The sequence below is a fragment of the Dromiciops gliroides genome, chromosome 5, assembly GCF_019393635.1.
Source record: "Dromiciops gliroides isolate mDroGli1 chromosome 5, mDroGli1.pri, whole genome shotgun sequence".
Lineage (NCBI taxonomy): Eukaryota > Metazoa > Chordata > Mammalia > Microbiotheria > Microbiotheriidae > Dromiciops > Dromiciops gliroides.
Genome location: NC_057865.1, coordinates 229341573 through 229364749, shown reverse-complemented (window position 1 = coordinate 229364749; position 23177 = coordinate 229341573). Strand labels below are relative to the sequence as shown.

At 34.8% G+C, this 23177-nt stretch overlaps 1 protein-coding gene across 8 annotated transcripts in view; it reads right to left on the bottom strand.

Moving 5' to 3' along the window:
- Positions 1–5387: 5387 nt before the first annotated feature.
- SLC16A7 (solute carrier family 16 member 7) overlaps positions 5388–23177 on the bottom strand; it is a 257556-nt gene continuing 239766 nt past the window's right edge. For all 8 annotated transcript variants that reach the window (XM_043966179.1, XM_043966176.1, XM_043966180.1 and 5 more), the window contains 2 exons: positions 12515–13324; positions 5388–7455 (listed from right to left, as the gene is read on the bottom strand). In XM_043966179.1, the coding sequence (XP_043822114.1) occupies positions 7184–7455; positions 12515–13324 (1082 nt within the window). In that variant the 3' untranslated portion in view covers positions 5388–7183. The remainder of the gene's footprint in view (positions 7456–12514; positions 13325–23177) is intronic.

The window sequence follows — 23177 nt, the reverse complement described above, 5'->3', positions numbered from 1 at the left end:
TATATATGTGTGTGTATATGCACACACACATGAACACACACACACACGCATGTGCACACACACACATACACAGAATATTTCCCTCAAGGTGAATATTTTAGCAATGTAAAAATACTGAATTGGTACAATATATCTTCAGAGAAAAGCATATGTTTGCCAAAGCATGTTAATTATTAACTATCTGAGTTTTACAACATGAATTTTTTTGCCTAACAGAAAGCAAATATAAAGGGTGATTTAACTAGAGGATATCCCATTCTATGAATTTATAAGATTACTATAATATATGGTACATATGATTTGAAAAAAAATATTCAAAAAAGAATTATTCATTAGCTTAACAACATTTTGGGTACTAGAAAATTTTTGCCTGCTCTGGGAAACACTTTAAAGGGAGCAATAGCTATTTTCAAAGATTTGAAGGGTTATCATGGAGACAAGAGATAAGACTTGCTCTTAGTGCAGAGTACAGAACTAGGGAAAATAAGTGGAAAAAGTTAAAAGACTCACTTAGACTTAATGTAAGAAATCATTTCCAAACAATTAAAATTAACCGAAAATGCAAAGAACTGTCTAAGTAGAGAGTGGCTTCCCTTTCTGTACATGTTTTTCTGAAAAAAAAAAATGCAAGGTCTTTATGACCACTCCTAAGGTAAATTGAAGAAGGGATTATTGCCTCATTTACATGGCCTCTGAGGTTACTTCTATCACCAGTATTTCACCAAAAAACAACAGCAAAATCTTTGCAACATACAGAAAAATAGTTGATTCTTAGGCAGTAATGAGCATCTGTCATGGTTAAAAGAGAATAGGAAGCCCATATTAGAATGTCACTGAAAGGACTATATTTGAACATTATTCACCTTATCATAGGAGCTTACAAACAAATATAAAGATCAACAAAGAAATGCAAAGTCATTCAGGCAATAAAGCAAAATGAAAAATAAGCATTAACATTGCCCTCCAAAAACATTGCTAAAATGACAACTAGATCATAAGCATTTCATGTCATGACAAAAAAAATTATTTAACTAATTAAAAATTTTAAAACGTACCAAAACATTTCTAGAAAATTTGAAAATAGCTTCTATCAAAGGTGTAGAGTCCCAGGACATGATATTATTAATAGATAATTATTTAGGATATTTTTGATAGCTGTTTTCCACCTAAAGACATTCAGTTTCACTGGTGAAGGCAGGGAGTTTTTCATTCACATCCTAACTTGAACAAATTTTATGTATCATAGCATTCTTTGTATTAACAATTCACTGGTGAAGTAAAGCTGGACTCGAGTGTCAAAATTAATATCACAACCCAGATGCTTGAATAAAAGTAGTTATATCCATAACTAAGGACAATATCTTCAACACAATATACCTAACTTTAAAATGAATAGTTGCTTAAAATATTCAGACTGTTGGTTACGTTAGGAAAGGAAAACATACATACATATATATATATATATATGGTTTGGGACCAAATTAATTTTTTTCAAGTATATCAACTAAAGTAAATTATTACTTTGGTAAACCATAAAATATTTTTGTGTGTGTTATCTAATTGGAATTTTCAGCCTTCATAGTGATCTTCCACTTCCCACCTTCCTATTTGGGACCCTACTTTAAAATTGGTGACCATTTCTATATAAATGTAAAAACAAACAATCAACAACAACAAAAAACAACCCTGAAAGATGAAGGAAAATTAGAAAGGGTGGAGGAGGCTACTGAGTGGACATACCACTGTCTCTCTAGTATAAACATAATTGAAATTGCATACTTAATGTAACAAACATTACTTCAGCAAAAATTCATTGATATCACTCAATAGAAAGTAAATTTCTTAACAAGGCCTTCTTTCATTTTTTTTTCTGTGTAGCCCCAGAGCTTAACACAGTGCCTGACATGTACTAAGCATTTAATTTTTTTTTCATCACTGAATCAAATAGAATTGAAATTGGACTACCCCAAGCCTCAATGGCATTATTACATGTGATCATCTCTAAATGCATTATTCTGTATAGAGTATTTGCTTAATAAATATTCATCAAATTAAATATTCACTGGATTGTAAAGTTTTAAAGGTTTTTTTTGTTTGTTTTACTCTAAATATAAAACTATATATTTAGTTGGAAGAAAATAATAGAAACAAAAGTAAGTCTTATGAATAGGCAAACAGTAGGGCATTATTTGGACTATTTGAATAGTTGTTTAAAACATGTGGGAAGGAGAATAATCACTTTTTTAATAGACTGGAGACAGGATGGGATATTGGGAAAAGAGATTCAGGAATCATGAGTTCTAGTTCTGAGTCAGTCATTAACTTAGCCATATTACTTTAGGCAAGTCACATTATAAATCTAAGATTGAGTTTTTTTCATCTGAAAATTGGAAGAGGGAGACAGGACTGGATAATTCTTGAAGTTCCTTTCAAGTTCTAACATGTAAAGTTAACAAGACAGCAGTAAATGAAATTATCAGTTTCAATGAAGCAAAAAAAAGATGTAAATACATTCCAAAGAGAACATGGAATTTGAGTTGTGTCATAAGGGGTAAATTGTATACAACTATTGTAAACTAATGTATCCCAGAAAAAAAGCATTAAATGGTCTAACTCATATATCCTTTTTCCTGTTGTGATTATTGCTAGAAAAAGTACCAAACATGGAGTCTATCAGTACAACTTGGCATGGAAGATAACACATTCTTTAATGAGCAGTTTTTATTTTTTTGCATCACAACAAACAGCTAATGAGCTATTTGCCATTAATAGAGAATTAGATAATCATAAAAATTAATAACATTTTCTTCTAAACCCAGCCCCAGGGAAATATATATGATGCTTGAGTTATATAAATACAAGTCATTATTATTAATGAGGAAAAAGGAGTTACATAATAAATGACATAGGAAGTTTTTCATTGTTAGCATTATTTGGAGACTAGGGCAGGAACATTTGCATTTCATACAAATGCTAGCAATTAGAAATGATGTATTTGGGTTAAAGCAAATCTAGTTCCCAGCAAACTTCTAAGAAAAACATAATGTAAATTATAGCAGAAATGTGGGGCATTTGGGGCACATATTTGTTAATCATTCTTTGCTGTGTAATTAAATGGCTTCCATTCAATTTTAACCTATCATTATTAGGTTTAGATACCCTGTGGTTTGGCCCACATAAGGACTAAATTCTCTTATACTCAGACTGTAATGCCTAATGCAGTGAGTCTAATGCTATGATCAATTTTTATAGCATTTTTCTTATAGCTGATCTGGGATTTTCTTCTTGATGTTCCTAAAGAAGTAATATTTCTTTAAAAAGGGAAATTGACGTAAACTTTTCCTATACTTAAATTTTCATGGTGTTTTCCATCATTTCCTTAAAGCAGTGTTACTCATTTGGATAGACATAGGTCAAAATGGTTTATAATGTGATTATTCTAATATTACAAACTTAAGTATAACACTATTATGAAGGTGTTTAAAGTCAAATATATGAGTACATGGGCTCAGAAAGAACATGATGTTTAGGTAAAGTTTGTGAATCAATTAGCTTTAAACAAAAGGAGGAAAAATAGATTTCTTTCTAAACTACCCTCTTGACCATTTCTCTCAAATTTATGTTGTGGGTTACAAAAAGCATTGGGCAGGAGCATACCCAATGGATTGATCAGTGCAATCAGATAAAAAGACACAAAGTTCTTGTCCTACCATTCAGCTGATAGTAGTTCATTTGTGCCATTTTTGTGCAAGGAAAAAACAAACAAACAAACAACATATCATTAAGGGGAGGTTTGTGCATGGTAAAAGGCTTACTCATGAAAACATAGGGAACTCAATTCTCTCACATTTTTCCAGGCTTTATAAAAATGAAACTCCTTTCCATAGCAACTCTGGAAATTCCAGAGCAAATGATTCTCCTGCTTAGTGCAAAGAAGTATGGTATAAACAGAAATCATCTATGTTTCTGGTTTATGACCTTTTGTTCTAATAACATGGCATCAGAAGTCTTCAGAATAATGTTAAAATAAGACTAAAAGATGATTTAAGTAGGTTCATTTCACATGCTTTTCTGCAGAGTTGAAACTTATACAACCTTCAAAACAGGGGAAAACTATACCCAACATATATTCTTTCAGTCACATAAAATCTAATAGGTGTCCCCTCATGAGACATTATATTGAAGACCCTTGGCTAAACTAGAAATGAAATAAAATGAATCAAATCCTGATGGAATAACTTTAGGCTACATTATCACCAGATCTGGTCCGAGTGGGTATATCTTTGCCACTATTACAAGTGTGTTCAGTTTTAACCCCCATTATAATTGTGAATGTGAATAATAAGTGCATATTCATACTTTTGTGAAGTGCAAGTGTGTTGCTCTAATAGATTTTGAAGCCCATCTCATGAGTAATAGTTCTATTCTATCTCTCATTTAGAAAAAAAGTTTAAAAACAAAAGCAGTACTAGGAAACATGAATCAATCACTAAGCCCAACAAATGAGAATGTTGGTTTAACTAGAAACTGATTAGCCAGAGCAGATTATAAAAAATGTTTCCCCTCCCATTGGATGAGAGAGAAAGGGAACAATAAAAATCCAGGCCACTGCAGGAGAGTCCACCTCCAGCTGATGGAAAGGACAAGAGTTTCATACATTGGGGTTATTTAGTTGCTATACATGGGACTTGAGATCCATATTATTTTAAACATACATTTTAGGAGATTAAGAATGAAAGAGATTTTGTTGTTGTTGTTTACAAAAAGGTGTTTAAGTCTAGAGAAGGGAAAGATACTTTGTGATTATGCACCTTTTATGACAAATCAGAGTAGAATATAAAAACATAAATATATGAAAATAGTTAACATCATGATCAGATGCAACTCACTTAAATATACTCTCATACTTGCCAGATTTTCCCTGATTTGTTTACTTGTGATATTGGCACATCTTGTTCTACTTGACATTATTTTTGGTATGTTAACACTTCTTACATGCTATTTTTAAAAAGTGAAGGGTAAATGAAATGTGAAATTTCACCTAAAGAAGATATATAATTATCTTACATAAACAGTGCATAAATATTTTATGAATCAGACGCTCATTCACTATTTCAACAGGATTGATACAGAGGTGTTTTCTTATTGTCTATCAGAATAGCCACATTCCCTAAATGAAAGAAAGAAAGAAGGAAAGAAAAAAGAAGGAAAGAAAGAAAGAAAGAAAGAAAGAAAGAAAGAAAGAAAGAAAGAAAGAAAGAAAGAAAGAAAGAAAGAAAGAAAGAAAGAAAGAAAAAAAGAAAGAAGGAAAGAAAGAAAAAAAGAAAGAAAGAAAGAAAGAAAGAAAGAAAGAAAGAAAGAAAGAAAGAAAGAAAGAAAGAAAGAAAGAAAGAAAGGAAGAAAGAAAGGAAGGAAGGAAGGAAGGAAGGAAGGAAGGAAGGAAGGAAGGAAGGAAGGAAGGAAGGAAGAAAGAAAGGAAAAAACAGTAGCAAGAAAGAAAATTCCATTTGACATCATTAGGGTCATTTCATCCCAGTAAGAAAGCATAAAATATCTTATTAAGTATAATACTAAGCTAAATTTCAGATCTATATAAGTCAATATTTAAAACTGAAATTGCCCTGTTATTAATATTTTCCTAATTTAAAATGTTTCTTTTTAAATCATTTTAGAGACTATGAAAGAACAAGGGTAAGATCCAATTTTCCTTAAAATGCTATTATATATTTCCTGAAATTTTACAAGGGTTCAAAGATGAGAAACTGGTCCCTAAATTTGAACAGCAGCAACACAAGCTTCTCATCATTATATTCTATGTCTATAATATTAAAATGGAACAATTAAAATGATCAAAACCCAACTTGACCCTTTCAGTTGCCTCCACAAGCTGTGTGAGTCTGATGGCTGCAGGATTTGAATTTTCCAGTACTATCATGTTTAGGCTTTTGAGGTTAGCTACCTTTGTGCCTAGGATACTGGGAAGACCCAGTGGATTGGACCCACAGTAGGGCCAATCAGATTGCTCATCTTTAATGTAGACACTCCATCTAGGGATAGGGGAAAGCTAGAATTTAGCTTCCATGAAGATCTGTCAACAAGAGGGCCAGCTGGTTATACTATATGTTGTCAATAGATTTGTCAAAAAATAAAAAATAAAACTCTAATCTGATATTAGTAGTATATTCAACAGAGATCCTTGTTTCCTCTTGTCATTACAGACCTAAATCTGTTTTAAATATATTGCTTTAGCTGATTCTTAACCATTTTCCTTTATTCTTGTCTCTTCTGATACCTTTATTTGGGGTATTTTAATGACTAAACATCTTAAAAGATAAGATATGTTTCTTTAGGTCATATTCAATCAACTGTCATTAAAACATTTGGATTAATCATATGGGCTCAAAAGTAGTTGTTTTAACATATCAATTTCTTCACTTTTCACAAAGGTTACTATATATGAATATCAGTGTGTGCATGTGAACACACACACACATTATCCCTTAGTCAACCATTAATTGCATTTAGAATAAAGACCTACACATTTCAACTTCTGATTTTAACATCCATACTGCAAAGGTTAATGCAAAAATAATACATCCATTTTGTCCCCTTGGGCATACTGTATTTTATAAAAACAAACAAAAAGTCCTACAAATAGCATCTTCTTGGTTGCTTTGTATGTAGGTGTCATGTTGGTTTTATCCTCAATAATCTTTGTAGCAGACTTTCCCCTCCTTTAGTCAATTCCATTCTTGTATGTCAAGCATTAAAAAAAATAAAAATAAAAACACTGTGGAGAGGAGAGATCCACGGGAATAATGATCATCCTGAGGATTCAGACATATTTTCCTGTAGCACATGAAGCAGATAATATAGTAATGAGAATTTAATTCTAGATTTGTGACCAAGTTCACTTGTCACTGGAAGACTTTAAATCAATACCTTACCCAAAGGGTTCAGAGTCACAGATGAGACTGGACTCCTTTGTATGTTTGCAACTCAACAATAACAAAAATCTCACCACCACCACAGTCACATAAAGAAAAAAAATGTTGATAATAAACAGATTAGAATCTTGTCATTGAACAAAATTCTATCTCCGTCAATAACAAACAAACAAAAAAAACCCACTGCCCTATATTTTAAGGGAAGTTGGAAACTGACATCTGAGTGATGATTTCCATTAAATATTTGTTTCTCTTTCTGAGGGATCATCAAGTACTTTGGTAGCTCTGGCAGAAACGTCATCATTTTCATTGTTGGTCAAAGGCTCCACTTCCTTGGAGTCAGCATGGTTTAGGGCTTTCTGTTTTTCTTCTTCCATAATTTTTTCCTTTGCCACCATCCTATAGTTGATAGCATTTCCAATAAACAGCCATATGCTAGCTATAGTAACAATCACCCCACAGCAAAAATACATGTACTTATATTCTCCAGTTTCATCCACCAGTTTACCTGAAACACAAAGAATATGTATGAAATGAGATAAAGACTAACTTGAAAATTGTAACATTTTTCAAATGCAAGCTTTTTACTGCTATAAATACAGGGTATCTCATCAGTCAGTGCTGTTTAAAGCTTTCACAGCTTAAAATTGCACTAAAAGTTTTTGGAACATCCTTTATGTGGATATATTCCATTTGAATTAATACTAAGAAAGGATGATACTTTAATGTATAAATTCTTTTAATTCATATAGGACAAAGATACTCTATGAAAACTAGAATATATTCACAGAAGATAAAATTTCAGGGTTTGATATTATTGTGAATTCATAAAAAGAAAATAGGCACATACAGAACATTATTGTAAATAAGTATCTCAAAAGTGCTTACTTCTTTCTTTTTTATTAAGAGGGTCTTTAAAAGCCATATTAAGTACCTTTAGACTTGTAAGATGGCTTGATCCCTATCCTCTAGGTTAAATGATATTTTATCCTATAGGTTAATACAGTTCTGATTTACTTTACATGACTCTGGCCTGCCAAATAAGAATATTTGTTTCAACAACCTTAGTTGCAATATTAATGGATATCTATCTATTTCTGTCTATCTATTGATCTACTGATCTATATCTATCTATCTATCTATCTATCTATCTATCTATCTATCTATCTATCTATAGTTTTAAGTTTATGGTTACTTACCATGTCCCTCTTTTCCTCTTTTCTTCTATGATTATTATAATGCATAATGCATATGAAGGAAGAACATAGAATGTACTACCCTAACTGATAATGAGAATCACTATTCAATTCAACCTTTTGTGCTTTAGTGATTCTGTCCTCTTCCCTGTGTTCTCCCCAATTTCTCCTTCCTTCATTTAGACTCTAAAGCTGATATAATAGTTTCAAATGTATTTAATTAGAGGTGTGGCCTCCAATGTATGTACCCCCCCCATTTTGTATGAGTGTGATTTAGGGGAGATGGAGCAAAATATTAATTTGTTGAACTGACAAAGCAATACGAAGTTTTGTTCTGAAAATGGTTTTATATTAGGGAAAACACACTTAGGTTACAAAAAGGCGATTTGATGGGGTACAGCTTAACTAAGTTAGTACCCAGTTCGGAACAGCCCCTTCCCCTGTCTCCTGGGGGCTTACTAACAATTATAATAGCAGCAACAATAATGGTGGTAATTTTATACATATAGGTTCCTATAAAGTAAACATGTATGATGTTTTCAGTTAAATTCACCTCTTTGTGATCCCATTTGGGGTTTTCTTGTCAAAGAAATGCCGGAATGGTTTGCCATTTCCTTCTCCAGCTAATTTTTCAGATGAGGAAACTGAGGCAAATAAGTTAAGCTACTTTGCCTAGGGTCAGACAAGTATGTATCTGAGACCAGATTTGAACTTATGTCTCCTGGACTCTAGGACCAGCATTCTCTTCATTGTACCATGAAATTTTACCAATTTTACAGATGAAGAAAGTGAGGCAAACTAGTTAAATGACTTGCCAAGGATCACACTACTAGTAAGTATCTGAGACCAGATTCTTCCTGAATACTTCCTGATTCTAGGACCCACACTCTATGGATTGTGCCACCCAGTTGTTATATCTTCTAAGTACAGATGATCTTGGTATAGATTAGATATAGTTATTCAAAGCAGCTGTTGCATTGAATCATATTAACCTGAGATGAAATAGAGTACTATCATGCTATTCTAATGGAAAAGCCAGTTCAGTATTGTTGGAGCAGCAAGTGTGATACAAGTAAATTGCAAGCAAAGTTATCAGTTATGCGTTCCTCATTTTAGGAAGGAGATTAAGCAACTGAAGCATATGTAAAAGATGTCCTCCAGGATGTGATAGGTTCATTTTATATAAGACTTGGAGGAAGGAACTGAGGACATCTAGCCTGGAGATAAAAACACTATAATACTTGCTGTTTCTGTGAATGTTTGGGAGGGGTGAGGAGGATAAGAAGTCTCTAACAGTGTTCATGGATTTAAATTGTGAATGGCTATAATCTTGAGAAGTGTAAAGGCTTGTTCTTCTTGGCTGCAGGGAGCAGAACTAGAGAAAATAGGTAGAATTTCGAAGGAAGTAATTTAGGTAGAGGTATTGTAAGAGGTATTGGGAAGGAACTTTCTGTCAAGCAGAACTCTCCAGAAATGTAATGGGACACTTTAGTGTGTAGTGGGACCTCCCCTACACTGGAAGTTTAATAAAGTCTGGATAGTCACTTGCTGAGCATATTGGAATTAATTTTTTGTAAATCATTTTTCAAGAATGATTTAGACTAATCAGCAATGAATTATCTTTCATTGTTAAGATTCAATGATTTTGTGTAAGAAAAATTCTGAGAACAACTCATGACTACAGTTTGAGAAAAAATGGTTTCCAAAGGAGAATTTGTCATTTGTATTCTGGCATTCACACTTTGGCTCATCAATAGCAATAGAAGGTAGACTTGGGGGATCCTGGACATGATAGGTATATTCAGGATTCTCCAGTCATTGTATCTATTACATGTTATTCATGATAGCAAAAGGATTATTGTCCCCCTAAAGCTGGAACTATTTGGTTGTCATCATGGCTCTTCTAAATCCTTCTAGTTCTCAGCTTCTAATACCCTTTCTGGTTCAGAAACTAATAGTTCTATTCCTTGATCTCCTAACATGCTATACTACTGCCAATGGTAGAAATTCTTAGATTTAGAGGTAGAAAGGACCATAAAAGTCATCTAGTCCAATGCTCTTATGTTATAGATGAAGAATCTGAGGCCCAGAGAGAAATGATGTGCTCACAGGTAGAAAAAAGTAGATCTGGCTTTTGACCCAGGCTTTTGAATCTGACCCTAAATCCACGATTCCTTTCGTTTTTCTTTTCTTTTCAATTAAAACAGAGGTTATTACCTATTTTATGTCATGGAGCTCATTGGCAGTATGAAGAAGTCAATAAGCCTCTTTTTGAAATTTTTTTAAAAATAAATTCATACTAGAAGAAAATTTCAATTAGGCATTTTTGAAAATAAATACATAATTTTCCCCACCCAAATCCATAGATTCCCTAAAATTTATCCATGGATCTCTTGAGGATTCATAGATCCCAATTTAAAGAACCCTGAAACTTATTATTATTTCTATTATTGGTGCATCAGATCCTAAGATTATGCTTACATGATGTTAATCGACAAAGTCATCCAATTGGAGCCAAATAAATTGTTTGCAATGCATAAAAAGCATACAGATGACGGACTTCATTTTTGAGTGGTATTTTAGAGGTTATATAATACATAATAAGAACAAAATCAATAAAAATAAATATATGATTGCTAAGGTCTAAATCTGATGAGCAGCTCGGAGGTATACCAATTAGTTATGATTAACTGGGGCTATGCTAATTGGAGAAACTGGAAATTCTTCTGCATGAAATATTGGAAGAAGGAAATTAAAATTTGGATAACTTTGCTTATGTAATGTTTTTGACTTCTTACACATTTTAATTTGTTGTCTGATGCCAATTTGACCAGAGACTCAAAAATGCAAAAAGCATGTGACAATTTAGATTAACCCATTTGATTTATGGCCATAAGATGATTGATACAATAGATGCAATAAAAATCATCCTTCTCCAACATCAATCAAACATAGTCCATTATTCCAAATGACAGTTGGCGAAAAAAAAATAGAATTTTATATAAATGTGATTATTACGTGACAACATTCAACTTTATATGCAAACATCTATAACATACATTATAGAATTAAAATATTGATTCTTAAAGTGGTTATCAATATTTCAGAAACAAACATTAGGATTTACCTTTTGTAAACATTTGCTTTTTTGTAGTTTTATATAATCATTTCCCCTTAGCATATGAAACATATTTTAGGATTTTAAGACTATTTTTGTTATCACATATCATATATGCCTTGAACCTAAAAATAATTTAAACACAAATATAAACATGTCTTACCTTTTGGAATTGACTTCATTAAATAATTCTCATAATTCAAAGGAAATTTCAAAATTCAAATGTTAATTTAAATGAAAGTTAATTTAAATATGGAGAACTAAATAACCTTTACTCAACCCGGCTGAAATTATACACATATCCATGTGTACATCTTAATTGCATATGAATAATATTTATTAAATAATGACAAATTTCAATGCATGTAATCCAACTCCAAATGAAGATGGATACAATTTCAATTAATTCAATTAGAAAACTTTAATTGTACAAAAATAAAGACTATGGGGCAGCTAGGTGGCGCAGTGGATAAAGCACCGGCCTTGGATTCAGGAGTACCTGAGTTCAAATCCGGCCTCAGACACTTGACATTTACTAGCTGTGTGACCCTGGGCAAGTCACTTAACCCCCATTGCCCCACAAAAAACAAAACAAAAAAAAACAAAAAAAAATAAAGACTATGGAGAAGAGAATTTGCCTTCCCAATTCTCATATTTTTAAAATTACTGAATGTAAACAGAACATTTGAATATAAAATGTAAAAGAGTAAAAAAAAAGAAAAGTAATCAGTAGTGTACCATACGATCAAGGACAATTAGGCCTAGACCTTAAAAGAAATTATAACAGGATGAAAATTGATCATAGTCTATGAAAATTTAAATAAAATTGAACATATAGCACTCAGTAATCATAGTAACAGATAGATACCTTCAGGGTATCAGTATTTATTATTCAGTAGAATGTAAGGAAAAGGTTAATGAAACTATTCATAGACTACTAAGATCATTTTTAGAACAAAAGTGGTTTTTATTGAACTTTTCTAAAAGGCTTTAGTAATGAATAGAAATGTCAAATTTCTCTTCTTTGGAAGAATACAATTATAGAACATGTTTTAATAAAGGACTGAACCAGGAGTAAGAAAGAATGATTCTAATCTTAGTTCGGTTCCTCATTTCTCTGTGGGTTCTTGGCCAATTTACTTAGTCTTTCTGAATCTTATTTTCTCCATCTGTACAATGATGGGGTTGAAGGGATCGCTAAGACAGCATCCTTTTCATTCTATAATTCTGCAGTTTTTGAAAAATAAACTTACCTGCTAATGGAGGGCCAATAAGAACGGGGCAGCATTCCACAATGGTGACAAGTCCAACTGCACTGGAAAACCTTGTGGGACCAACAAGGTCCATGAGGGTTTCAAAGAGGACACTGCTGACCATGCCAAAGGAAAAGCCAAAAAATACAGAGTATACCACTAGGCCAGTGTAGCTCTCTGCCAGAGGGCACAAGAGATGACAGATGCCATTATACAAGACTGCAAAACTGAAGAAGTACTGGATACGAGGCCGAATCAGCTTGGTGTTTGCTACTAGACCCATAGAAGGCCGAGCAAACATATCTACAAAGGCCAGGATAGACAGCAAGAGAGCAGCAGAATATTCATCAATTCCCTTGTTTTTTGCATACGGTGCCAGGAACACAATTGGTGCAAAAAACCCAACAAACATGATGACATTTCCTGATAGGTAAATGAGGAACCCTCTGTGTTTGAAAAGGGACAGGTCTAAATATTTATTGATGGTTTCACATGCTGATTTCTTCTTGTTTTTCTGTAAAGCTACATCTCCCACTGCTTTCTCAGCATCTTTTTTAGCAGGTGCTTGTTTGGGTCCAAGAGGTCTCATGAGTGACCCAGCCACGCAACAGTTCAAAAGGAGCCCTCCTAAAATCAAGAAGCTCCCTTTCCATCCAAACTGATTGAAAAGGAATTGATTGAAAGGTGCCAGGGTACTTAAGAACACAGGACTTCCAGCCATGGCCAATCCATTAGCAATGGGTCTTTTCTTGTAAAAGTACTTGCCAATCATGGTTAAGGCAGGTTGTAGGTTGAAAGCTAAGCCCAAACCTGGAAGGAAACAATAAAATTAAAGATAAACAATTTTCATAAAATGGGTATCTCTGAAGAACATTAAATTGGATACAACAACTGAGTCCTATAAATAAATACTTGTGATGCTCATTGTGATATGGAATGGAATTTTTTTTTTAAAGTTTTTATCACTAGGCACACAATGGGAAAGTTCAATATTATGCACACATTATTTCACAGTCTTACTCTTTCATATAAAGACAGAAGTAGAAGAATACAAATTCCCACTGATGTTTGAATGATGTTACTTAGGATGAATTAAAACAGGAACAATGATATCCAGTGCTTCAATACTCCGAAATATCCCTGATTTCCTTAGTATGGGTATTAAACTGCAGATCATAGCTCCTCTAAAGTTCACCCATGTACATGAGTTGTTTCAATGGGGAAAAAGAAATCTTTTGATGGCTTATCTTCTGGTACTGACCTTCTCCAAATGTGTTGTCAGATCTTGAGATAAAAGACCCAGAGTTTGTCACTGTTGCCATAGATTAAAACTTTCTAACTTAGCAGAGCTTATTATGCTCAGTTGGCATAGCCTTCAAGGAGCTTTGAGTAACCATTTCCTCATGTTGTTATGAGGCATCATATATATTTCTAAAGTGTAATTAGACTTAATAAGTATATGGTTGTGGTATGTATTTATATGCTTTTACATCATTATTGATGTTGATTTTAAAGTTGGACTTTAAAAGTATTCTTTAAAAATTTGTAATCATTTTATGATTCTTTTTTAGAGAGTAGAAAGTGTGTGGGTTGATTATTCAGGTAACTCAATCCCAAATCATCATTATTGGTCATTCACACATATATACATTATTTACATATGGAAGATGACCAGTATGTAAATGTAAGTGTAAATGTAAATCACATAAGCATAGGGAAATTATAAAAACTCAAACCATTTAAAGAAACATTTTAAAAATTTCATTTTAATGGAATTTTTTGGGATGTATATAACTTCCATTTCCCAATGTATCTTTCCTCTAGTGTGCTCCTATCAATCTCCCTTAAAAAGCAAGCAAATGGGGCACCTAGGTGTCACAGTGGATAAAGCACTGGCCCTGGATTCAGGAGGATCTGAGTTCAAATCCGGCTGCAGAAACTTGACACTTACTAGGTGTGAGACCCTGGGCAAGTCACTTAACCCTCACTGCCCCACATTAAAAAAAAAAAGCAAGCAAGCAAACAAGAGGGGGGGTGTTCAGCTTATATATACACACACATATAAACACATATCTACATATCTATACATATACATGTATATATGTGAATGTAAACACACATACATATATGTGTGTATACAGACATACACAGAGAGAGAGAAACACACGCAGTCTTCCATAGCCATATATCATCTCTAATACTTCTCCCCAGCAAAAACAACAATAAAATAAAATAAAGTAGGAGGAAGGCTTCTGTTGTAAGCCAAATCAGGTCAATCTGGAGTTTCAGTATGAATATGAAATGAGACACTCATAGACAACCTAACATTTAAAGGCTATGCAGCATAGATCCAGCACTGATTCAATTAGGCATCGCTTCCTTGCCTTTTGTTGGGCATGGTGGTCTCTTGGTCTTCTGAAGGCAAGGGCCTGTGGAAGGCATGTCTAACTCTTGTGTGCTAACTTTTGTGCTTAGGCTACCAGGAAGCTATAAAAGTGTTTTTAGTCTTAGACCTTTGGGCCCATCAGATCTTAAGGATTACTTCAATATCTATCTATCTCTTTTCCTTCTATCCCACCTTGCCTCTTCCTTAAGAGCAAGGAACTGAGGTTCTTATAAAGCAAAGCTTCTTAAACTGTGGGTCCCAAACCCATAGGGGGTTGCATATCAGAATGTGGGGGGTATACAAAAAATTGGCAACAGTAAAAGTTTATATATACCTGGGGTTGCATAAAAGTTTCTCCAGGAAAAAAGGGGTCACAAGTGGAAAAGTTTATGATGCCCTGTTATAGAGGAGTTTCCATCATTTGAATGACTCAAGAAGCTTGTTGTAGGTGGCACTGGACAAGGAGTTAAGTTAAAAAGGGGGAAGGGATAGACAAGGAAGAAAAGAGGTGTTTTTTTTTAAATAAAAGCAATGTTGCAGTCCCCTGAATAAGTCACAATATAGAGGAGCACAGTACCACAAATCTCAGACTTTACTACACCCTCAAGAAATAATGAATTTTGGATCATAATAACATGGTCTTTGTGGTGAATGACTCCAAATCTATTATTCATAATAGGTCTCTTGAAGCAAAGCACTAACAATGAGCAGGAGCAAACACTAGGAATACCTCTGGCAATAGCACAGATGATAAAATGTCCATCACAGTCACCAATCCTTATCAAAGGTCAAGATGAGTTTTGCTGCTAACAAGGGCAAAGGACACTCTGCTGGGACACATGTTTTTGTCCACTCCACTGCCATTTGAGCCTGCACTGCTGCCTACTTTGCTGCCTGCTGACATTGGGGTTGAAGTTACAGCTTACTGCACTGCTCATTGTCACTGGGTCCCCTGTTACTCCCCAATCCACTTCTGCTTGGCCTCACACTACTCTCCATTATATGAGAAAAAAGTACTATCATGGAAGAGCCAAGTGATGCCAAGTACTTCCACTGCCACACCATGCTGGCATTCAACTGTGTTCCAATGCCAAAAGCTGATCATTGGCCCCTGTGCCAGACTAATCTCTACCCACCTATGCCAGGCCTCAGATACTACCTTTGCTCTTTCTGTCAATATTTGAACCCTGTCATCAGCACAACTTCTTCAGTACCTACTGCCTATGCCTCAAGCCAGGGAGGAACTTCCCCTTGTGGTTCACCATATTAATGAGGTCATTGAATGGCCACAGAGGGTGGCTCAGCCAAGTTTTTAGGGATTCCGGCCAGCTAGTCCAGGGCTTCTTTTCTTCCTCCTGTTACTGACCATCCTCTCCAAAGAAGGAAATTCAACTTACTACCAGTCATCCATAGCCAAGGCTAGGTATGTCCAATTCATGGTTACTTACCAAAGCTCGAGGAAAGAAACACAAAGTAGAAGTGGGGAGCCAGATACTCTTCTAAGCCATCACATGTGTCCTAGCTGAGATAAATGAGCAAATATATTGTCTATATTGCGGGAAACACACAGGGAGGCCTATGTAGGGGCTCATTCTCCAGAAACCTCTTACTTCCTCCTCATTCAAAGGTCCCAGCAAGTGTTATAATTCACAAGAGTGACAGCAGGAGCTGTGTTTCCTTTTATACTGATCTAGGTCCACCTTCCTCAGAAAATCAACTGCAATGGATTTAGCATACTTTTTTTTTATAGACTCAATTCTAAAAAAGGTGTCTGGAGTATGAGATAAAATCAAGCATTATCCTTTTACATGAATTTCTCAGGACTTTCCACTAAGAAGACCCCCCATCCCCCCAAAAAAATCCATGTGACACAGTTCCTGATGGCCTCTCAAATACAATAATAAAATGACCTAAGTGTTTCATTCTGCTTAGTTCTTAAAGAGCCCCAAAATGACAGCTTGAAGGAAGACCCAAACCTAGCACAGGTTGTTATCCCTGTAAATCACAATTACTTGCTGAATGCAGTGTTCCAAAAAGCGACAGTTTAAAGCTTTCTATGGGACAGAAACTGTACTAAGCCCTGATATTAGTAAAAGAAACAGGGGCAGCTAGATGGCACAGTGGATAGAGCACCGGCCCTGGATTCAGGAGTACCTGAGTTCAAATCTGGCCTCAGACAATTAACACTTACTAGCTGTGTGACCCTGGGCAAGTAGCTTAACCCCAATTGCCTCACTAAAAACCAAAAACCAAAAACCAAAAACCAAAAAAAGAAACAAACAGAGAGATGATCCCTGCCCCCATAGAGTTTGTGTTCTGATGAGGGAAGGCAAGGCAAAAAAGGAAGCTGAAAAGGGAATTAAGTAGGAACCTAACATGAGGGTATAATGAAAAAAGAAGTTTGGTCTAAAAGAATTATTTCCCTTGCATTCATATTTATAAAAAATATTTCATTTGATTTTCTAGCTGTTCCTTCAAACAAATTTTATAATTATTTTGTCTGTCTGTGTAAAGCAACTCCTTTGTATTCAGATTGATAGGTACAGAAACTATAAATTAATTTTGAAACTATTTTTATTATTTTCACACAATATAGCCATAGATACTAACTTTCTCTCCAATAACTTAAGTTATTCTTAATTTCTTTAAGAAATTTCATCAAATAACATTTTAAAATTCTAAGACATACAAGGCACTATGTTATATGGCAGGGTTACAGTAATACTTATATAACAGACCCTGATTTTAAAAGGTTTTAAGACTTTGAAAGTTTCCAAAGTAAATGATATTCCTATCTGTCCTGCCTTCCTTTACATTTAATCCAACAAGAGTAAAGAAAAATTTGTTTTAGATCATAGGGATTTTTTTTTCCAAATAAAAAGTATACCCCTTATTTCATGCTTCAAGGAACTTTTTTTGATTGGACTGAGCCAAGTAATCACAGTATAAATATAGCTGATTATAGATTATAGATATAGATGAGAGAGAGAGAAAGTTGTGTGTATAGACACACCACACACATATTCCCATTATATATGTTAGATATATTTCTAGAAGGATAATTAATCATGGAAAATTAGCAGAATAATATTTGGTGAACAGACAGTTCAGGGCAGGAATCTAGATAGTCTCTTGCTAGTAGAGAGTTAGGTTGGAAGGCATTTTTTTCCTCAAATCACAGAAAATAGCATTGCAAAACTGTTGGTTTTTCTCCTATTTCCATTCAGACATTTTGACCTGGTAGTTATGAAAAATATAAGCTAATAGAAATTACAAATATAAAATGTCTGAGGGCTGTTAAAAATAAGCTTAAATGGCGCTTCTCAAGTCCTCCTACACCTGGATTTGTTTTAAAATACAGAGACAGGAAAATTCTGGGAGTGAGAAGGGGTATGCTATCCCAATAATCTACTCAACATTATGCTGTGAGGCACATGCCAAGGAAACACTGACAAATCTGTGAAAACTCAGAGCTTTTATGGATATCTTTAGGTATTTATTTCCTATGATTCCTTAAAAGATTGCAGAATATTTGATTCTGTTTCTAAACAGCCAATTTTCTAGATATTACTTTTCACCTTTATACATTGAGTCCTTAAAGCTAGGAGTCATGTCAAATATGGTCTTAACTTGTTCTCACTTATATGCAGGGAAATGATTTCTCATTTCCATTTCCACCTACACCCAAAGGAAAGACTTAATTGGAATCTCTGGAAGTTACAATGCCTGCTTTGTATGTCAAATACATAGAAATCTCCATTATGTAAATATTCTGTTTGTTGTAGGCATCTTATACATTGGTATGGGTATTTAACCTCTTTGCATCTGTTTCCTCCTCTCTCTCCTCTTCTCAGTTCTAACAATCTGCAGATCTAAAACTCTATTGACCTGGAGAATACTGGGCCTGGACTCTCCCCTGATGTATTTCAGCCAAGCCCTCTTTGACCAGGGACATTCCTAGTAGGTTAAGTATATAGCTTTTAAAAATAGATTTGTATTTATATCTTTTGTTTTAACATTGCCTAAATTTCCATCTTCATTTTTCTCTTCCCCTCCCCTCAGAAAGCCCGCTGAAATAATTTAAAATTAAAAGAGAAAGAAGAGGAAAAAATTCAGCAAAACTGATCATTACATTAAAAAACATATTATAGGTAATGTTTCACACCCATGGGCCCCGACATCTATAAAGAATTTAGGATGGGGGAATTTGTATTTCATACCTTCCTAACTCCCTTAGGAGCACTATTTTAATTTTAATTCTAAAGTATTAATAAAGTGTGGGTTGGTGCAATAGAAACAGTAGTGGCTTAGAAGGTAAAGGTTCTCAGTTTGAAACTTGGATTCATTACATTGCTGGAAATTTCCATTTCTATTTTAAATTTTCACTTTACATTTCTGGCACTAAGTTTCCCCACTAGTAAAGTTTTCTAAGGTGCTTTCTAGTTTTAAACCCAGATAACTTAGAATTAAAAAGTGTGCCCTTTTTCCTAGGAAGGAGATAAAAATCCAAAGTAATTAAAGTATAATTATGGAAACAGCAACTAGTAGTAGTGCATTAATGTTTGTAAAACACTTTACAAATATTTTCTCATTTTATCCTCCTGACTGTAAGAGGTAATTGATATTATCATACACATTTTGCAGATGATGAAAATGAGGCAGGCAGTGGTTAAGTGTCTTCCTCATGGTCACAAAGCTAATATGAGGCTAAATTTGAACTGAGGTGTCAGGATCCCCATGCCCACACCAAACCTCCTTCTCTGTTTTACTCTTTTTTACATCTTTCTTTTTACTGTTAGAAAATGCCCTATTTTCCAGAACATGAGGCCCAGTAAGAAAGCTGTGTCTTGATCTTGGCATAACAACAATCCTTTGTGCTTACCCTCTATATGCAACTAAAGCACAGAACTGATGGTCCCTGAGTTTGGGCAAGCACCAACAGGCCTAGACATGAAGCCCTTTTACGAATGGACTTTTTGTCATTGGACAACCTGGCTTTACAGTTGCTGTTAAGGCTTATCACTGTTGTTATTGTACACAGATTCTTTGTCTAGCCACACATATATAAATCAAGCTTTAGCCCCACTGCCTTGGGTCCCCTATTAGAGAAGGCCTCAATATGTGTCTAATTTCTCTCGTGCGATAGGATAAAAAGAGCTTTTTGCTTATAACCTATGTGAGCTCTTTGGTATTTTTGGAGTTAACAGTAGTTGCAAATCTTCTGTGACTCTTTGGTCATTTGTTACCAGAGTTGACACAAGTCTCCCTGATTATAAGTCCAGAAGTCTATCTACCACTCTACCTAGCTACCAATCAGAAACTATGTGGTTGACATTGTTGTTCTCCAGTTGTGTCTGACTCTTCCTGACCCCATTTGGGTTTTGTTTGTTTTTTTTTTGACAAAAATACTGGAGTGTTTTGCCATTTTCTTCTCCAGTTCATTTTAGAAATGAAGAAACTTATGCAAACAGGGTTAAGTGACTTGCCCAAGCTCACATAGCTAATAAGTATCTGGGACTGGATTTGAACTCAGATCTTCCTGCCCCAGGCTTGGTGCCTAAACATTTATTAAGCATCTACTATGCGTCAGGCACTGTATTATGATGTAGAAATACAAATACCACAAGGAAATGGCTGCCTTATATTTCCTCCTTTAATAGAAGTTTTGAGAAGATCTCTTCACTTCACCCTCTAATCAGAGGGCACCCAAGGACAGAGGTTTAGTACCAATAAGGTTTAGTACTGAGACCAATGGGAGCTTACATGATGACATCAGGTAAAGGGCATAGAATCACCCTAAAATAACACTAGGTGTCTTTTTCCACTTCAGAAATAGAGTGAGGGGAACGTCTGCCTGAAAGCCCAGGGCAGAAAATGGCCTGGTGAAGGTAAGGAACTGGGGACCAACGTCTTAGTGCAGTTTAGAATATCCTTCTCTTGATTCAATTACAGTTCCATCCTCCAAATCAAATCCCCAGAAGCCATGCCTGGGAGAAATTGCAGGTAAATTCTAACAACTCATCAGTACAAACTGTAGGAGGCTCTGAATATATTAGGTGAGAGGGGGAATAAAACTATGTGTTTACCTTGTGTTCTTTTAAAAAGGGTTTAAAATTCAATATTGTAACTTAATTAATGTTGACTCTATATAACAGATGAGATTTCACATTCTTTTGAGCATTTATTGAAGGAACTAATAAACTAGGGCTTTCAAAATTTACAAACTCAGGTCACTTTGAGTCCACAAAGACACAACAAATGAAGAAACACAACAATTAAATGAAAAATACCTTTTTTATTTAGGTAATAACTGCCTATCCTCCTAGTGCTTTTTAAAAATTAGAATCACTCATGTAATGAAATTATATGACATAACCATGCAGGTAGAATGTTCATAGTGCAATTGCAAAGCCTCCAGAATTTATTTGTGTTATTCAGTATTTAGTCGGCAACAATTTTAATGTTAAAGTTAATTAAGAGTATCCAGAAAAATCTATTCTTTGGACACATTTGTTTTTTCATGAACATGTGTTTGAAACTCCAGGTGGTCTGAATGTGAATAAAAAGAAAATTAAAAAAGAAAATAGAAACCCCTTGGATGACTGTAAAGCCAAATTCAATATTCCAACACCACCGACTGAAGAACAAACAATTTTTGGTTAAAAAAAAAAAACTGCTTGCACATGTATTGTATGTTATGCCAAATAAATAACCTATTTTACAGATTTTTTCCACTTGATTGAGAAGTTTTTGTACTGTGTCTATATAACTTTTGAACAGAGCATGGTTCAGAGGACAGAATATGGGATTTGGAGTTAGAAAGACCTCACATCTCATCTCTGAAACAGCCATGTGACCTATGCTACTCTTTTAACACATAACTATCTAAGGTAGACACCTAGGATTTAGGGTACATGTTCATCTGTTTAGCATCTTCTTCATACTAACATAGTGTCAACCTTCATTTTCAGTCTTTAATGATGATCTTTCATGCACTTTATGGTTCAGGTAAACTTGATGTGCTATATATCAACATGATATTCAATCTGTCATCCCTGTGTCTTTGCACAGTCTTTCCCCCATACTTATAATATTTTCCCTCCTCATCTCTGACTCTGCACACTCAAGTGATCTCAATTGATAAGCACGTATTGCTTCTTGACTACTAAGGGCACAATGTGGTAAATACTGAGGATACAAAAAAAGGGGAAATGGTGGGGGGAGAACAGTCCCTCTTCTCAAGGAGCTCAATCCAATGGGGCAGACAATATACATATATCTATTTTTCTAACTGAGAAACTTTGGACTCAATTGTGTGACATGGGAGTCACTGGAAAATGACCTCCCAGCATGGCATGCCTACAACAAAGAAGATGCTGTGCTCTATCAGGGAAGCAGAATTGCAGGAGCTCAAAAGACATATGAGGTGCTCAAATTAAGACTTCTCTACTCCAAATGTTCACATGGACTATTTGGGCCCAACCTGTGGTAGAGCCTTCTGAGCTTTTATCTGTCTGATCAGCCACAGTTCAACACACTGTGACTTGACTCCAACACAGTGATGTCATTTTGGTCATCCTCTTCAAGAATGAAGGACTACAAACAAGCAATTAAAATATTCACATACACACATATGCACACTATATACAAATACACTCTTACTCTCTCTCTCTCTGTATATATATATATATACATATAAATATGCATAGAAAATTGTATAGTTAATCTCAAGGGGAAGGGACAAGTATGAACAGAGTTTGAGAAAGCCTTCTTACAAAAGGTGAAAATTTTCTCTGAGACATGAAGGAAACCAAAGGACAAAAGAGGTAGAGATGAGGAGGGAGAGCCTTCTAGGTGAAAATAAACAAAGGTGGGAGGGCAGCCAGATGGCACAGTGGATAGAGCTCCGGCCCTGGATTCAGGAGGACCTGAGTTCAAATCTGGGCCTCAGACACTTGAGACTTACTAGCTGTGTGACCTTGGGCAAGTCACTTAACCCTCATTGCCCCACAAAATCCCCCCAGAAAAACAGCAACAACAAAAACAACAAAAAACAAAGGTGGTAGATGAAATGTCTTGTGTACAGAAGAACAAAACCAGTGACTGAATGGCAGATTATATGGAGAAGAATAAGGTATAAGAAGTGTGTAAAGATAGGAGCGGGGCAGGTTAAATAGGGCTCTTAAAGAAAGAACTTACATGTGATACTTCAAGTAATAGGGGGCCAATGGAATCTAATAAATAGAGAGATGGCATGGCCAGATGCACACTTTAGAA